The following is a 17,030-nucleotide window of genomic DNA, read 5'->3' on the forward strand; positions in this document are numbered from 1 at the left end:
AGACATTATCTGGAGAATCAGGTCCGGACATTCTCTGGAGTTGCTCTTAAACATGGTTGGCACACAACTGGAGACTGATCGCGTCAGATGCATTCACACATTCTAGAAAGACTCCAGTTGGTTTAGATGAGGGTGGCGCTGGGGTCGTGCTTGCAGGAGGCAGGACATGACGCAAAAAGTACGCTGCGGAAATCGCAGCGTTTTGTTTACGGTCAAGTAGCCAGTTTGTAATTTGATACGCAACTCTCTTGCCATTCTGTGAATCTGTCGGACGATTTTGGTGTCGGCCCTTACTGAGAGAAGTTCCCGAATGTCGTCATCTCTCCAGTCAGCCGTATTCGTTGGGGTGTAAATGACCCTTCTTCTTCACCTGCAGATGTTTGCATATTTCATCAACATGCTCGCTCGGTCGCAGTGAGTTTCCGGCTCCATTCACATGTGGGGCTCAGTCGGAAATTACCTGGTCTTTGTACTAGAGAGCTAGCAGGATAAAGTCCGTTTAATGTCCAATACAGCTGTCTTGGACTTTTGTCATCCTGGTAATGTCTAGAAAAGTTCAGGGTAGCAGTGTATGTCTGAAAGGGGCTTTGGTGTAGGTGTCCATGCAGACCCCAAACCCATCCCTGGAGCTGAGGAGCTCTGCATGAAAGCTCCTGGTCTGTGCTTTCAAAGTTTCTTTGACGTAGATCAGTTATCTACCCCAATCATCTCCCTTCAGAAGAAGACAATCGCTCCTCATTAATGCTGGGACTGAATAGCGAGGTGTGTTTCAATCCTCACCGCAAATGAGTGAAAATCGGAATAAGCCGGCTGTACCTTTTCCGCTTTCATCCCTGCGGAATGACTGCAGACAATGGATTTGGAATTAGGGAAATGGTCCGAGCAGGTAGCATTGTCAAGAGCTCCAGCTCTCAAAGGTTATCACTTAAGTGAGCAGTCCTTTAACAAGCAGATGAAAAGAATACAGCCTGTTTGAGGACACAAGTGAATCTAATTCAACAAAACCAGATTCCAAGAGTAGATTGGAACCAAAAATGAATTTCCCTAAGATATGTGAATTCTATTCTATTGAGTTAACAGATTGAATTTAAGACAAGAGTGGCCTCCTGCACCAATAAAATCCACTGGTGCTATGAGACTATGGTTGCAATACTCCATATTTATTTTGGCATTTGAATATCTGCTCAGACACCATGTGGCGTTCTACCATTTGTTACTCACTTATTTTTGCATCCTCCAAAAATGTATTTGAACATTTTACATTAATGTTCTGTCTCCGCTGCACTTTCCTTTTTTTTGAGATGTCACAGAGACGTGATGTGATTTAAGAATGGGGAGATGAGTTCATAATAAACTAATAAATTAACAGACCTAGTGGGGAATCCTGTGGCAGATGATGTCAGCAAATGGGCGTGGGGGGGGGGGGGGGGTCATGTGAGCGCAGTAGCCTCACTGTCTCTCCCAGTCATGTCCACTGTGTGCAGTCACCATGACAGAGCCCTTCACCAACTCCCCTGACTGAAGCTCTGTTGTATTATGAAGTCAATAGCTGAGGCTCTGTTGCCTTGCTGTAAGGGACAAGCAATTACATGAGTGTAACTTTACACAGTTAAACATCAGCAACATTCTTCAACGACTAGTGATCTGCCTCCGGTGACCAGGCATTTAGCACTTAGCTGGGACATTGTTTGTGGGTATAATTTAATCTACACACAAATCTGTCTACATCGGGGGCCTCTGTCATGCAGTGGCATCAAGTGTTGAAAAAGCAGTGATATTTACGAGAATGCTACACTCCTTTTATATAACCATCCTCCATGCTAAGTGGAGTGGACCCACAGCAAACGGTTCCCTTACCTGACGGTCAAACATGAGGCACTGAAAGTGCTTTTAAATATTTTACAGTCTGGTTTGTCTCCCATCCTGGGAGGCAGTCAGCATTATCAAACCCACCCTCCCCCCCATCTGGATGAAACCCACAGAGTGAGGCTGTCATGGTCCGCCACCTGTAACTGAGTGTGCCCCCCTACTCCGCAGAGAGAGCCCCAGTATGCCAGCTGAAGGAGCCCCCATATTCCACACAGCACCCCTTAAGTCTCCTGCCCCATCACCGCGTGAATAAAAACAAGAAGCATCATTCCACTTCAGGACATCGGTCTAAGCCCTCAAATCCTCGCTGTCCCACAGAAAGGCACCTGGCTTCCATGTTTATAGCAGACTGTAGCACCTCTTGCAATGTATGAAATGTCAGTGTCATCATCTTTGTAACCAAAATCACTCTATAGCAGACACCTCACTCCATTCCCTACATATGAATGTCCGTGCGGAGATACATATACACATGGACACCCACATATTTAGCCAAGACCCGTGAAAAGATGCAGGCATTTACACACGTGCTGACATTGTGGGGACTTCACATTGAACAGTTTAACGCAATTATTCACACTAAATCATTTAAACTCAAAAAAGCATTACATTTGGTAACCACAGTTAAACACCAACTGTTTTGTTTCTTTTTTAAGCCCCTGAAGTATTTGGTTTACGGGGACGTCCCTACAATGTCTGCTTTTCCAGCTTTTCTAGCTATAGATAGAAAAGCAAGCACACACAGAGCTCACATGAGCCTGGGGACATGGATGGCAGCTCTTCCTCAATGGGCGGCGACCGCAGAGGACATCGCTGGCTAGACAGCCCCCGTCCCTCTGCCTGTCAGCCGCTGGCTCTGACCTTCAACAGATCCGCCGTGCTAATATTTATTTTATTTCACACTCATTTCTGTAGTACCCGAAGGTCAACGTGGAATAACAAGCACGTGTCGTTCTGCTAGATTTACCCTGAAGGGGTTTGACGTCTGGTATATATATAAAAAATCACTTCAGATTGCTTTTCATTGCTTGGTTAAATTGTCCCAGATTGGTCGTCCAGCCGTGGTCATGCCGGCTTACTGAGTTTAGTAATGAAGATTTTGTCATGGTTTAACTGTGCTGTCAGTCGTAACGCCCTGCAAGCGAAAGTTAGAGCTACTTTGCCTATTTCTCTGGTTAGCTGGCTTATGAGCTTGTATAGGACTAGTCTTAACCTTGTGCTTGTAAAATAGTCATAAAAATTTGTCATGTATAACCATCGCTTTCAGAATCCAATATTTGTCTATTTACACAATTAGATATATTGTGAAACAATGTGCTTGAGTCTTGTATGTTGAAGTCCCTGTGGTGGTGGTGGTGGGGTCATGTTGAGCTGAGGGCAAACCCCCCTTTGAGGAAATTCAAATGCCTGACAGATGTGTAACGGTGTAACACTTCTGAAACAGATCGAAACTGCCATAGAGACAGTTCTGGAAGACAGAAACACGATATCTACTCCCCCCCCCCCCAACCCCCCAACCTGCTGCAGGTGCAGTCTGTTGAGCTCTCAGTTACGTTAGTAATGTTACAAAACTAATTTTTAATTTCACACTATAATATATGTAAATCACAAAATTATTGTTACATTTAAAGTTAGGGCAAGCTGTGTATTTTGAAAATTTTATGTTACACCTATTTTATTGATTTTCAACTGCGTGTGTCACGTGACTATTTTGGTTCAATCATGATTGAAGGATCACACCTGTGGTAAAAGCTAGCTTCATTAGCTCAAGATGGACAATAACCCTGAGATTCAAGGCAGAGCTGTGGGAACATTTTGATCCAGCAGATTATAGTACTTTATGTGAAGTTAGGTAATCTAACATGTTCTTTAGTGTTGTTCTGTTTACTGTTCCAAATTGTTGGTGATTAATAAAACCCTGAATTTTCTTATTCATCCAACCAAAAAAAAAAAAACAACAAAACCAAAAAAATGTCTGAACCAAACCATAGACTTGGAGAATGGTTACACCTCTACTGACGGAGGTGATGAAAGGAGTGCCACACACAACCGCCACAAGGCCTGTGAGGTGAATGTAAGGTGCTTGTGTCGTCTGTGGGTGTGGATTTGAGTTAAGCTGGATTTTAAAAACCTTTCCTCTGGACCTCCAATGTGATCACCACTGCAGCACACGACGCGTTCCTGACAGAGGATACAGATGTGCTATTCGGTGAAGATGATGATGTGTCAGTACTCTAACCTACCACCATGGTTCTGTGTTCCTTGGAGGCTGGGGTCATTGCTTTTGCTTCTGTAATGGGTGGGGGACGATCTTCTAAAGACCACTGTCCTTTGGAAGACAGCAAAAGGCAGGATGCTTTCCAAAGGCAAGAAGCTCAATAATTCCCCTTCACCAACCCCAGTAACTGGGCAAGATTCCCAAGACAGAGAGTACTTTTGAAGCATTTACGTGTGAATGAAAATAAGCATACATGTTGTGGGCGTGTCTGTGTGTCCGTCTAAGGTGTCTCTGCTTTAATGTTTATTTGTATGTGGTCTGACGGTGGCTTCTGAGGTTTGATGGCAGCTGGTTCACATTGGACAGCTTGACATGTGGCTGGGGAGGGGGAGTGACCCGGAACAGAAGCGGCAGACCTCTATGTTCTGGTTGGACGAGTAGACTGAAGGCCATCTTGGCCCATTAGCTAGCTGCTCTGGTGCAGGAGGCAGCGTGTGAGGGCAACACTGAGCTGAACATACGCTCTGTCGTCATCCTGCATTCAGTCATAATAGTTTATCATTAATGGAGACTTCTATTTAATGGTCTGTCTTGAACTGGAGGTAGCAGCAGGTTAGTGTTAGCTGGGATGGCTTCCCCTGGCTAGGAAATGGGCACTCAGCTCTCAGAGAGGTAGACAGACTCCCAGTCGTGGGACAGCCAGGCTGGCAGGGGTGGGCAGCTGCCTTCGGCCGCAGAAAGGTCAATGGGCATGGGGGAAACAGGCTTTCCAGGATCACACAGAGAAAAACCCTTAGCAAAGAAGCCACCCCCCCGCATGTCCTCCACAGCCCAGAGATGGAACCCAAACCAGAACTGCACCTGCAGGCAGAATACGCAAGGAAGTGGACTGATCTGACCTTTATTCATAGCATTTGGCATTTAGCTTAGCTAGAAACAATCCTTAGTAACTGTGACAGCCGTAAAACCCTAAACTGAATTAAATCCTTTTCGAGCCTCTACCTGAGACTCCACCCACCCGATTCCTGGTGTCACAGTAGACGTCTTATTATACCTGCCGTGGCCCAGCGATCTGATGGATCGCCTTTTATAGTAAGGCGCTAGAATGTTTCAGGACCAGCTCATTGGACAGCTGCCTTCAAAAAGTGAATCAGTGGTTTTATTGTGGTACCGGAAAGGTCGTCCACGTGGATTCGGCGTTCCACGGGAGAGGCTAATAAGTTTGTCTTGGCAGCTGATCTTACACAAAACTACTATTAGTCCTTCTTTTGATGCCAGGACTGAGGATTCCTTCATCAAGTGTGTTTACTCACACATCAGGGGAACCGTTTTTTGGGTGAGGAGGCAACTTATTGTATGGGGGGGGGGGCGCAGGGAGATGTGCCCAGAGGAGTGAGCCCAGCTGTGCCTCACCAGCACACAGCGGGAAAGCGTGGAAATAGGTGACTGTGGCAAGCCACTCCTATCAGTGTGTCACCACACACTGCACCAGTCAACAAATCCCCTCAAAAGCCATGTCTTTTTCCCATTTTTTTTTCTAGAAAAGCTTGCTTTGCATCCTCTGCTGGAGCTGGAAATTGCATTGGGCTCTGGAGTGGGGTTGGTGTGCTGTTCCTGGGGGAGATGCTGGTTTGAGAGCTGGGATGATGGGTGATGTTTCACTAAGGTGTTTATATGCTTCTACATAAAAGATGTTTACCATGCTTTGGCTAACAGCTCTGGGACTCCTGAATCTTATTAAATAACGATAAATTGGACACACGTCTTATGTCGCACAGTGCGCTTCCACAGCACCGAGGCCCGCTGAAAGCATATTCTATGTCTGTCCCCTATGGACTCCTCACAATAATGCAAGACCCATACATTCAGCCAGCTCCGGCCTCTGCTCAATAGGTCCATTTCCTAGCTATATAGGCAGAACAAGGGCCTGGCAATCCCATGGAAATGTGCCATTCAGGACGGAATTCTCACCCACAAAAGGGGTTCTATTTCAGAATTATGTTGCCATGGTCACCATTATGTTAGCCTCCCTTCAGAGACCTCAGATTTTTTATTTTTTTTATACGTTTGGAAACGTAACACTTTGCATACAAAACAGGCATGGACAGGACACGCTCCCCCTGCCCCTGCAATTTATGTTGTGCATTACCACAGTAATGTTTCACTGCATAATCCCTAGTCGTCTGTATTTTGTAAAATCAAATGCAGCCTGTTTGGTTATGGGGAGGCAGTCTTCTTTGTCTGATGACCACCCTCATCGGCCTCCAGCTCGGGACTAATATGACAGAGAAGGAGAGAGAGTCTTCCTGGCAGCCAAGGAGTTTTTCTCTGTGATATTACATGACCCGGGAAGCGTATAGTTGGCTAATCTGCTTGTCAGACTCACGTCTGTACCTGATATCACGACGTAGTGCTTATCAAAGGCCAGGCAGGAGGGTCGGAGTCTTGCGGTGGAGGGGGGTGGCTGGGCCTGTGTGGCAGGCGGTGCGGTATGGCGGCTCTCCCTGAAATCCGCCGGGGTGTGAATCACGGATAGGCGGAAGTGTGCCATTTTCGGGGGCTCCACTGCCCGGCTGCCACCACCTTTCCGGTGGAGGAGATATCAAGATGGCAACCACGGCTTTATTTCTGCTCAGTTTCACGCCTGCAGAGAAGCCCCCCCCACACACACACACAAAGCCCCTTGTGCTTGCTCTGCTGAAGACTGACGAGTTTCTATTTCAACACTCGGTAAAGCTCTCCTGTGACTCCCTCAGAGCTCGGGCATCTGCAGGTGCAGATAGTGTCCACACAGCCGCCCCTTTCCCCCACTGTCCCCCCATGCAATCCCATCCCCATCCCCCCACCCCCAAAAAATGCTTCATTAATGGCCGGTAATGGCTGGTTAGAAGGTCTGCACAGGGTTACCTCACTCCTGCAGCAGCGTAGAGGGAAAAGGGACTTTAAAAAATATACATTTGAAAAAATAAAGGTGTCAGATAAGCTATGAAAGAAAAAAATTGCCAGAAATAAATTGTAATTCTTAGCGAATCCCATTTTCACTGGGTTCTCAATAAAAATATAGGCATTGATGTATTTGTACACGAGAACATGCTTGTATTTCTTTTTATAGGAATTCCATTATGCATTATGGGAATTTTCTTGATGATGTTACTTTGCTTTTAAAAGACAAAAGACATCCTGAAAGAACATTGCCGATATTAAATATTAAATCCCAAGTACAGGAATTCAGTCACACCTTAATACACTGCAGTTGATCCCGTATGAATTAACAATGCACCAATGTCATTTTGTATTGTTCTCAAAGCTGTACCTATAAAACAACAAAAATGAGGACAATAATGAATGCTTGATACAATGCACTGGGTCTGCTTTTGAAATATTGCTTAATTAGTGAAATCCATGTTTGACCATAAACGCTTGTGGTGGACTTTGTACAGACAAATGAACCACAGAGTCAATGGGAAGTTTTGTTACTGGGCTTAAGGCGCCATTACGCCCCCCCCGGAGCCGCTTCTTACGGCACTTGTGAGACGACTGTCTGTCAGTGAGGGCACTTAGGCCGGTATGGCGGTCCCAAGACACCAGGGATCAAAGTGACCTTCTGTAAACTGCGGGAAGCGAACGGCAGCCTTTGCCTTCATTTTGAGTGCAGAACCCCGGCGAGTGTTGGGGTGCTGAATAATTCATTTCATAATTGATTACACACACCGTTAACTATGATATCTGCACCAAATATTCTCTCTTCCACTTGCATGGGTTCAACTACGCGGTATCACATACAAAAACCCATGAAAACAGCTTTTAACTACAAACTCGCACACACGAGCGTTAACCTCGATACTGGTACTCAAAAAGACACGTTGAAAGATATAAAGAAAGACGATACACCATGAAAGCAAGTTTCACCTTGCAGATAGCATGACGGAGCTGAACGGCAACCCTCCTTGCAGCAAAACGAATGACACCAATTAGTAAACAAAAGTTCACGGTTCTCCAGGTTTTCGTTGGACTTCTCCGCCATCCACCACCCTAGTCCCACTCTTGCCGGTTTCACAGAGTATATTTCAAGCAAATTGATCGCTAGAAACAAAGAGAACAGCCAGTGGCATGTTAATATTTAATAGGACAGACCTCCTTAAGATAACTGAGGCATTTTTCCTTATTCCCCCCCGCCCATTAGAATGACTTCACTTGCCATGAGGCCTATTGCAGACTCGGTGGCCCGTCCAACCGGATAAGTGCCGTCTGACATTCACGCTAAGGACCGCTGCTGTCAGTGCGCCGTACTCCTTCATACCCTGTGTGGCCATGTTGATTTTTAGCCCGCCATCCTTTCCCACAAAAGAATTCTGCAGCGACTCAAAGTCCCCGGGATTTGCATGTATTCTTTCCAATTCTCTTTAATTAACGGGGAAAATTCTCGGGAGATGGAGGAATGCTTTTCTCGATCTTTTAATTATCGTCAGCTTTCTGTTCCGGCTTGACACTTCTACTCAAATCGGCTTTGATGGTTTGCTCTGCCCCACTGTTTTTAATTTTAATAAAAGAACAATGCCCACGTGCCGCTGATCCATCAGCTGGATTGAGTTTCCGCCCACTTGATTGGCTCCGCCCCCTGGGGTCCGCCTGGCCCTGTTTCACAGCACTTGGCATGGATCTGTATGACTTTACCAGGCTGGATTTATGCCCCTGTACGCAATGCCACTCTGGGAAGCTGTAAACAACTACTTCCTTTAATTAAAGGGAACTATCCTCTCGTTCATCAAATATGCTTTTATGTCATCTGCATATGTGACTTGCGAGCACATAAATGCCTTTTGATTAATTGCAATCTGTCAGGCTTCTGATGTGGTTTCCAGGTGTTCCAGAAAGTTCTACAAACAATAGGACGCCTCTCGTATTCTCCTCTTATGCTAAAAAAATTCACTGCTGCCCCCAACGCAGCCCAGTTCCATACTAAACAGCCACATGCGTGCACATGCAAACGTACTGTGCTGGACAGGTGGACAGGCAGAGCTATGGTGCAGACGAGCGATCCAGCAAGGAGGACCTCCCCGGAGAGCGAGCCAGTCCCACAGGCAGTGTGAGAAACTGGGCCAGACTTCAGGGAAAGTGGACAGGCACCCAGTGAGGCAGAAGCAGGCCTGGCTGGGTAGTGGATGCAGTGCTTTCCGCCAAATGCGCACTGGTTAGCTGTGGCCTATCAGATGTACAAATCCAGTAGAAAATAAGTAAACTTTCCCTGGGTTTTCTCTTTAAAAAAACTGACCGGGGCACCTGATCCTTACAGCTTTGTAGTCATGGTGTCTCCATTTAATCTGTGCCACTGGGCCGATTTGCCTAGTATACATAACTCCGCAGTCATCTGGCAGGTGTGCAGCCATTATCATTGCAGTCGGGGGTGGGGGAGCTTTTAGGTGGAGTAGCTCTAGAATCACTGAAACAACCAAAGAGTCTAGCAGGCTGCTGTTTAAACAGGTACAGGGTATACAAATGAAAAGGCTGTTTGTTACCCAGGACTTCCAAAGGATGTGAGGTATTATCTTTTAATTTGCAGTGTACATCAGTGGACTGATTTACTTCATAATTTGCAGTGTATTTGAATGAACTGTTTTAGCTTTTCATCTGCAGTGCAAATCATCACAGCCAAAATCTATTCTGTAGCCTACGAAAAAAATGTCACATGTACTTCTCTAACATCTTTGGGGAACTGGCAGTGAGGGTTTGCAGGATTTGAAGTACTGGTATCGCTGAAACTTGAGTGGGGGTGGGTGTGTATGGTGTATAGGAGTGTGTTTGCGTGTGTATGATTGCACATACATGCGTGCACATGGCCTGGCTGTAAGGTCTGTCTCTCCCCGCTTCATTCCCTCCCACCAGCTTGCAGGCCAGGTACCTACAAGGCGTCAGCCATGGATGCCTACTGCACCAAATGCCCCGGCCACAGCCACTCTCCCCAGGAACAGGCCTCCGAGTGCATCTGCGAGAAGGGCTACTACCGGGCCGAGGCGGATTCCCGCTCCATGGCCTGCACCAGTAAGCCCACCCGAACCACCCTCCCTCATGTACACATGCAGGCCTCTATCCGGCCTGCCGCACATCACTCAGCTGGTAGCTGTCAGCAGGCGCGTGAGGGGAGATTACATGACATGAGAGACATGACCTTAGGTTTGCTGCCTCGGAGATGGACAGGATGGGAGAGGGAGGGAGAGACAGTGTGATGCTTTATCACCGCAGGCTCTGTACCGGCAATGCGACTGTCCTCGGGATCATGCGAACAGACCCCTACCGGATTGGAATGAGACTCGACCCTCCTCTGTACCCCCTATCGTCACACAAACAGAAAAAGTATATCCCTTTACTACCTTGTCAGCGTTTGGAAAAATAGAAACACAGAGTGTGGAGGAAGGCGAACAGCTTTAGAAGGACAAAGGAGGAGACTAAATTCAGGCTCAATACATTCAGCGCAAGCCATTTTATTTTTTTTTTAAAGCAGAAGTGTCCTAATTTAATGATTTCCCCAATTATCATGGTGGGGAACATCTACGGGTTTGTTTAGATAAGGGACCCATCGAACAAGGCCATTATGTGCCAATCTAATTAGACAGCTCGCAATCATGAACCTGTGCACACATGGCCGGGTCTCTTCTGTGGCACTTCACACGTGGTAACACATCCAGCTGCACGCACACACACGGAAACGCGGTGTTTATCTCGCACGCCTGCACTCTGCCACATGCGTGAAAACATTAAAACGTGTTTCAGGCCAGGTATCACGGTAACCACTGCCTGGGCACACACACGAGTGGTAGCTGTCCTGAGGCATAAACAGGTGAAGTTTTAATTGGGCACACTGGAAAAAAAGGAACAATAAGCAAATAAATGGTATGAGTCATTCTGAACAAAAGGTTTGGTGTGACTCCGGCCCAAATGAGTATGCGGCGCAATCGGTAACCAGGCGTGCCGCGCGAATAGAAACGAACGCAAACAGGCAGTGCAGCTCCGCCATCGGCGCCCCGAGTGCGGCCTTGGGGGGGAGGCAGCGGCACAGGAAGCCAGTGACAGCGTGGGGTGCGACCAGCTCACAGCCGACCGCGCGTTAAACGGGAGGCTGCAGTTGGCAGCTCGCCACCCCGTGCCCCACGCTGTGGGGGTAGCGAGGTGTAGAGTTTCGCTGTCCTGGGGGGTGGGCCGAAACCATCTACCAGCGGGAGTGTGTCTGACACGGAATTACCATAACGTCACTTTGACAGTGCAGGCGAGGAGTCGGGGCCCATTTTCACCCGCCGTCCTCCCTTGTGAAGGACCTTGCAGCGGCTCAGGATTCCTCAAATTTATTCCAGTAGATTAATGGCAATAAGTCGTTGCGTAGGGAAGTTTGCACATTAACTGATGGGTTCATCCCTCCTGCTGTGTTCATCCTCACGCCATCCCTACTGTCTGTTTCGAGGACCCCCTTCTGCCCCAGATAATCCCATCTCGACCATCAACGAGACGTCGGTGACCTTTGAGTGGAGCCCGCCCCTTGACAATGGGGGCCGGGGGGACGTCACCTACAACGTGCACTGCGCTCGCTGTCCGGGGGCCGGCCGAAGCTGCGGGCCCTGTGGTCCCGGCGGGGGGGGCGGCCCACACTTCACCCCCCGCCAGTTCGGCCTGTCCATGGGCAAGGTCCTGGTCACGGAGCTGCAAGCCCACACCAACTACACCTTCAGCGTCGAGGCCCTCAATGGCGTGTCTCACCTGAGCCCCACCCCCCGGCAGCAGGTGTCTGTGAACATCACGACCAGCCAGACAGGTGGGTAACGCACAGGCCTCACAATAATGGCCTGGGCATATTTTAAAGTTGCCCGCACGTCAGCCTGAAACCTGGAGAGCGCTGAAATGATTTGTTTTTTTTTTTCCTCTTTAAAAAATGCCGTTCAGCAAAGAGGCTGAGAAGATGAACTTTGTGGAGTTTTAAGCTCTCTGAAGTGCTTTTGTAAGCTCTCGTCGAGAAGAGGCTCTCTCAGTGGGCAAAAAAACAAAAAAAAGCCCAACATGGCCAAAAAAAAAAAAACACAGCCGGCGATAAAGTTTGGCTCACTAGGGCATCGTGGGTAATTTGGAAATGACAAGAAGGCAGCCCCCGTCCCCCGGACTGACGCCTGGGGGCAGGGCATTTAAATATGCATGAGGCCTCGACTCAGGACCTAGGGTGCACTTCCCTGAGTGTGTGGGTGGGGGGGAGGTAATTACCTGATGTTGGAAGTGGATAGAGGCGCTTGTTGAGAGCAAAGGGGGGGGGGGGTCGCAGGAGATGTCAGCCATGCGCCTGTCCGCATCTCTGGTCTGGGGAAGTCGGGACATTGGCCACACCGCTTTGTAGGGTTAACCTGGGGGCAGATGGAGCGCCTCTTGGTCAGGCGGACGGGGGGGGGGGGGGTCACTTGGGGAGGTGTCAGACCAGCGTTTCACATGGACTAAAGTGCCTCCAGTTATACCTCCAGTCAGATGAGAGCGCCAGATCTCCCCTGCTGGGCTTCAGCTCTTTAACTACCTCTGTCACCTCCTTCCTTACCTCCCTTCCTTTCTTTCCATCTTCCTTTCCATGACTCCTTCCCTCTCCTTTCCCCCTGCCCCTCCCTCCTTAACCTCTCTCTGCTCTTCTACCTTCCTTTCTCTTTCTCTATCTTTGCCTTTCTCTCATCTTCTACCTCTGCCTTTCTCTCTCTTCCTCTACCTTTCTCTCTCTTCCTGTATCTCTGCCATTCTCTCTGTTTCGCTCTCTCTCCCCACTCCTGTTTCTTTTCCTCCCTCTCTTAGTTTCAGTTCAATGCATTATTGGGGCGATAACTTGTTAATTCATTCGCCAACCCTTAAAACATGTGTGCGCCCATACATAGAGAGCTCAGAAAATGCATACGGCGTCAGTTTTACATGTGTACGCAGCATAAAATTCACGTACAGCTAAGCATTGCATTTAGACACGATAATTGCATGTCATACTAAAAATAAGCAATGTTCAAAAGTTTCAAGGGAAATCTAAGTAAAAGCAGACATTGGCAATGTTCAGGCTGTGTCTTGCCATCTCTGCCCCAGTGAGTGTGATGCTGAAGGAGAGGAAGAGGAAGGGCAGCGTGACCCTGGCCTGGCAGGGCCCCGACAGAGCCAGCGGGGCTGTGCTGGAGTATGAGGTGATCTACTACGAGAAGGTGAGCTTCTGCCAGGCCGGCCAGCCGGCTCCATGTATTGTGCCCAAGCGGGACTAAGGCTCAGCTAGCCAGTGAGGCATGTTATGGGTCCCAGGGCTTTGGGGAATGGCTGCTTTCATCTATTATAGCCATTCCACATAACCGAGCTCTCCCTTATCGTCTGAGAACTGGGCTGTCTTCTGTTATACACATGCATGTAATGAATGGCAGTTTGTAAATCACATTAAGAGGCAGAGAAATCGGATGACGGAACGTATCAGGCAGGGGTGCTCCATCATGCATATCCCCGGGTAGTGTCACAGTGATCTTATGTTTTGTTTCCCTTGAAAGTTGCAATTACATATGCATTAAAACCACAGTAGCCTTTAAAAAGCAAAGTGAGAACGCTGCCCCATTTGTGAAGGGTGGGGTTCCCCAGTACCGGCGATCCCGCTGGGAGAGAGGGCTGGAGATCATTTGATGGGGTGGAATTGCCTGGTGGCGCTGCTGCATGGCTGCTCAAAACGAAAGGCCATTAGCCACAGTGTTCAGAGAAAACACAGTGTGCTGGAAGGCAGGGCCATGATGCACTGGAGAAGCAGCAGAAAACAGGCATCCCCTGAGTTCACACGGACATGCCTTCCACCGTCCTTGATGCATCACTATCTAACCATAAGATAATGGAGTTTTCATTGGCCTTTAGTGAGCCGTCCTGGGGCATTGGAAAGGGTTGCATTTCTTTTACGTTACTGTGGGCCAAACAAATAAACATGGCGTCCATATCCATCCCAGTCAATCCCCATAACCTATGTTCACATGGACTCAACCCTCAAGCCATTCCACTGTTTCCTGGGTGATGGCTTAACAAGCTGTTTGTCGTACGTGAATCCGAACATTAAAGATGACCCTCCCCTCAGGGTCGCCCGGTGCCTCATAACGAAGAGAGCTGACGTGCAGCGAACGTGCAGAGAACCCCGAAAGGAGGCTTTCGCATGTCAGGACTAATTTCAGCATCGGTCTCTCATATGCAGGACTCAAGATCTGATGAAGGGTAGTTCCATAATGGAAGCAAGTCTAAAAAAAAAAGAATAAATATTAATCTGACTCATTCTCATGCTACCACAAAATAGTCATCTATTTATGCACCAAGAATGTTATGTACAACCCTAACATCTCCTACATCACATAGATCAGTTCAAAATGATTTTTATTTTTTGTTTCCTATACCCTTTTCCTTTTTTTTATGGCGCTCTCATTGCCGCCTACCTGTGTTGTTCTTGGACGCGCTTGTTTTTTTGCACTTTTGATTTGAATAGCTTCTATTGGGTTTGTACAATGCTTTTTTGTAATGTATTGTATAGCTCCTGCTCCAGTGCTAATTTGCACTTGTTAATGAGCATTCATTGGCAGCTCAGCCTAGCTGCACTTATGCCTATTTGGCTCCTTCACAGCTGTAAACATGCGATGCACTATCTGGCTCTCATACGTCGCTTTGAACAAAAGCGCCTGATACAGAAGTAAAATGTATATGTAGGGCTCATATGTGTTTGTTATTTTGCCTCCCCTGTCAATCAGAATCAGCGAGATCAGAATTACACAGTTCTGAAGACCAAGTCCAACATCATGACTGTGAATGGTCTAAAGCCAGGCACCACCTATGTGTTCCGGGTGCGGGCACGCATGGATGGTGGATATGGAAACTACGGAGGAGAAATTGAGCTGGAGACCAGCCATGATGGTGAGTGCCAGAATGTGCTTGATCATGAAAAACAGCTTTTTGCTGATCAAGTCTGAAAAGCAGTGATTTTAGCATGGTTCCCTTGAACTTGCTTGCAGGTCCTGCATTAAAGTATGTTGTGCGCCATGTAAATCTTTAGGTTGCACAGTTCATATAATTTTATATTGTTCTGTGCCAGGGATATTTATGGCACCTAACAGGCTCCTGACAGGTGTCTGGCTATGGGCTAAATGCTGAACTTGAGCAGAAAATCTTGGATGATTTCTTGTTAACTTTGACACAATTTTCCTCCCTCCTTTTTCTCATGACAGACATGTTGGCCATCGGGGACCCCAACCAGTCGACCATCCTGGCGATATCCATCGCAGGAGGCGTCATTCTGCTTGTGTTTCTGGTGGCTTGTTTCGTTGTGAGTGGGAGGTGAGATCTCTAGCTATTATGTCTATGGTTTCTCCCAGCTGCATTGTGGGATGTCTGTGGTCTGTTGATGAAGAGTGGGAAACTATTGAGAAGCTTTTGGATTGAGGTCAGTTTAAATTAAATTTATTTTACATAAGGCTTAATCTGAGGAAATTTAGACTGTTTGTGTTAAGGATCTGTGTGTGTGCAGCAATGGTTTAATCCAAGATCATTCACCTGGCTTACGTTGTTTGTGTTCAGGATCTGTGTAACTGCAGCTCTGGTTTAACCCCTGGATACTTACCTAGTTTACACTGCTGTGCTTGTGCTCTTTGTGATATAAACTGAAGTTTGTTTAAATGAATCAGCATTGGAGTTTGTTGTGTTGGGTTTCCTCTCACTGAAAGTGGAACATAAGATTGTTGTATCAAACTCTAAACAGTTTGTTGTGTATAAACTCAGGCAGAGTTCAATTCCATTCCATGACAAAGCTTGCAGAAACATTAATATTGATCAAATGTGATTGCTTGCGATGCTGAGTGGTGTATTCTGTATTGACTGCATTGTGATCTAATACACACATTCTGCACTGTGAATCATAAAGATGCATGGACACACATACACAAACTCATCCCAAGATGCACAAGCCTGTGTGCACAAGCCTGCGTGCACAAGCATGCGTGCACCCCACACTGATGCATCTTTCCTGTACTCCCACTCTGCCACCTCCACAACCATTTTATATGAAATTCTACCCCAACTGGTATAAGTGTTTCTAACGCCAGTATCATCGGTGATGAAGCTGTCTAGTCCTTAGAGCCAAGAAATCTGGCCAAAGAGAAGCGAAGGGGAGAGGCAATTACAGCTTGCTGGCGAAGGCATCTGACAAACTAGGTGCTAACCAGGTTTTACGGGGCAGTCGATACATCTCCAGGAATGACTCATTGCTGCCTTTTCATTTTGCGGAGGCCAAATTAAAAGCACGTTGGTGAGGTGGGCTGAAATGCTGGGGGGGGGGGGGGGGAGTGTTGACAGAGAATGCGAATGAGAGGCACTTGCTGGTGCATCTCAACTGAGACACATCAAAAGGCCTTCAGAGAAAGTGCATGTCCGTTTATGAGTGTGTGTATGTGTAATACGGGGAGTGATCTTAAAGCACTTCAAAGCAAAGGCCGGCAAGAGCATGAGAAAGGGAGTGAAAGGACAATGAGAAGGGATGCGGGGGTGAATGAAAAGGAGACAGGATGAGGAGTGCAGCTCAGGAAGACCAGGTGGAGAGAGAGCAGGAGAACTAGAACGGAGGGGGGGGGGAGAGAGAAAAAAAGGGGTTTAGCATTTTTAGGTGCAATTTGAATTATATGCAGTGCAGTTCAGTGCCAACATAGGTATGAAAACTCAGAAAGGTTCCCAAGGGCTTACAGGCTGGTAATTACCTCTCACTGTCTGTCTCAGCTCTGGGATTCATGCTATCCCTGCTCCCACAGTGGTGGTTGGGGAAGAGGGAAGTCTGGGGGTCACTGGAGCCCTAAATAGACACATAACTATTACCCATAGTCCCTTCTTCTAGTGACACCAATGTCATTTTGTTCCAGTAATGATTTGTTTTGATAAATGAATTAGGCGTCAACAG

General features: G+C 47.4%; 1 protein-coding gene and 1 long non-coding RNA gene across 4 annotated transcripts in view; one reads left to right on the plus strand and one right to left on the minus strand.

The window, feature by feature from the left end:
* epha4b (eph receptor A4b) overlaps nucleotides 1-17,030 on the plus strand; it is a 62,464-nt gene that overhangs the window by 23,882 nt on the left and 21,552 nt on the right. For both annotated transcript variants that reach the window (XM_023818439.2, XM_023818438.2), the window contains exons 4-8: nucleotides 9,971-10,126; nucleotides 11,541-11,888; nucleotides 13,172-13,284; nucleotides 14,839-15,001; nucleotides 15,313-15,421. In XM_023818439.2, coding sequence (XP_023674207.1) covers nucleotides 9,971-10,126; nucleotides 11,541-11,888; nucleotides 13,172-13,284; nucleotides 14,839-15,001; nucleotides 15,313-15,421 — 889 coding nt within the window. The remainder of the gene's footprint in view (nucleotides 1-9,970; nucleotides 10,127-11,540; nucleotides 11,889-13,171; nucleotides 13,285-14,838; nucleotides 15,002-15,312; nucleotides 15,422-17,030) is intronic.
* Nucleotides 11,994-17,030, minus strand: part of LOC111847352 (uncharacterized) — a 34,830-nt gene continuing 29,793 nt past the window's right edge. Inside the window, exons 14-16 of one of the 2 annotated variants that reach the window (XR_011984575.1) lie at nucleotides 16,834-16,925; nucleotides 15,705-15,800; nucleotides 11,994-12,465 (exon numbers count right to left, since the gene is read on the minus strand). This is a non-coding gene — a long non-coding RNA (uncharacterized lncRNA). Of the gene's footprint in view, nucleotides 12,466-15,704; nucleotides 15,801-16,608; nucleotides 16,692-16,833; nucleotides 16,926-17,030 lie in introns of those variants that run through there. The other variant, XR_011984574.1, reaches the window with a different exon arrangement.

This window comes from Paramormyrops kingsleyae, chromosome 21, assembly GCF_048594095.1.
Source record: "Paramormyrops kingsleyae isolate MSU_618 chromosome 21, PKINGS_0.4, whole genome shotgun sequence".
NCBI classification, from domain to species: Eukaryota; Metazoa; Chordata; class Actinopteri; order Osteoglossiformes; family Mormyridae; genus Paramormyrops; species Paramormyrops kingsleyae.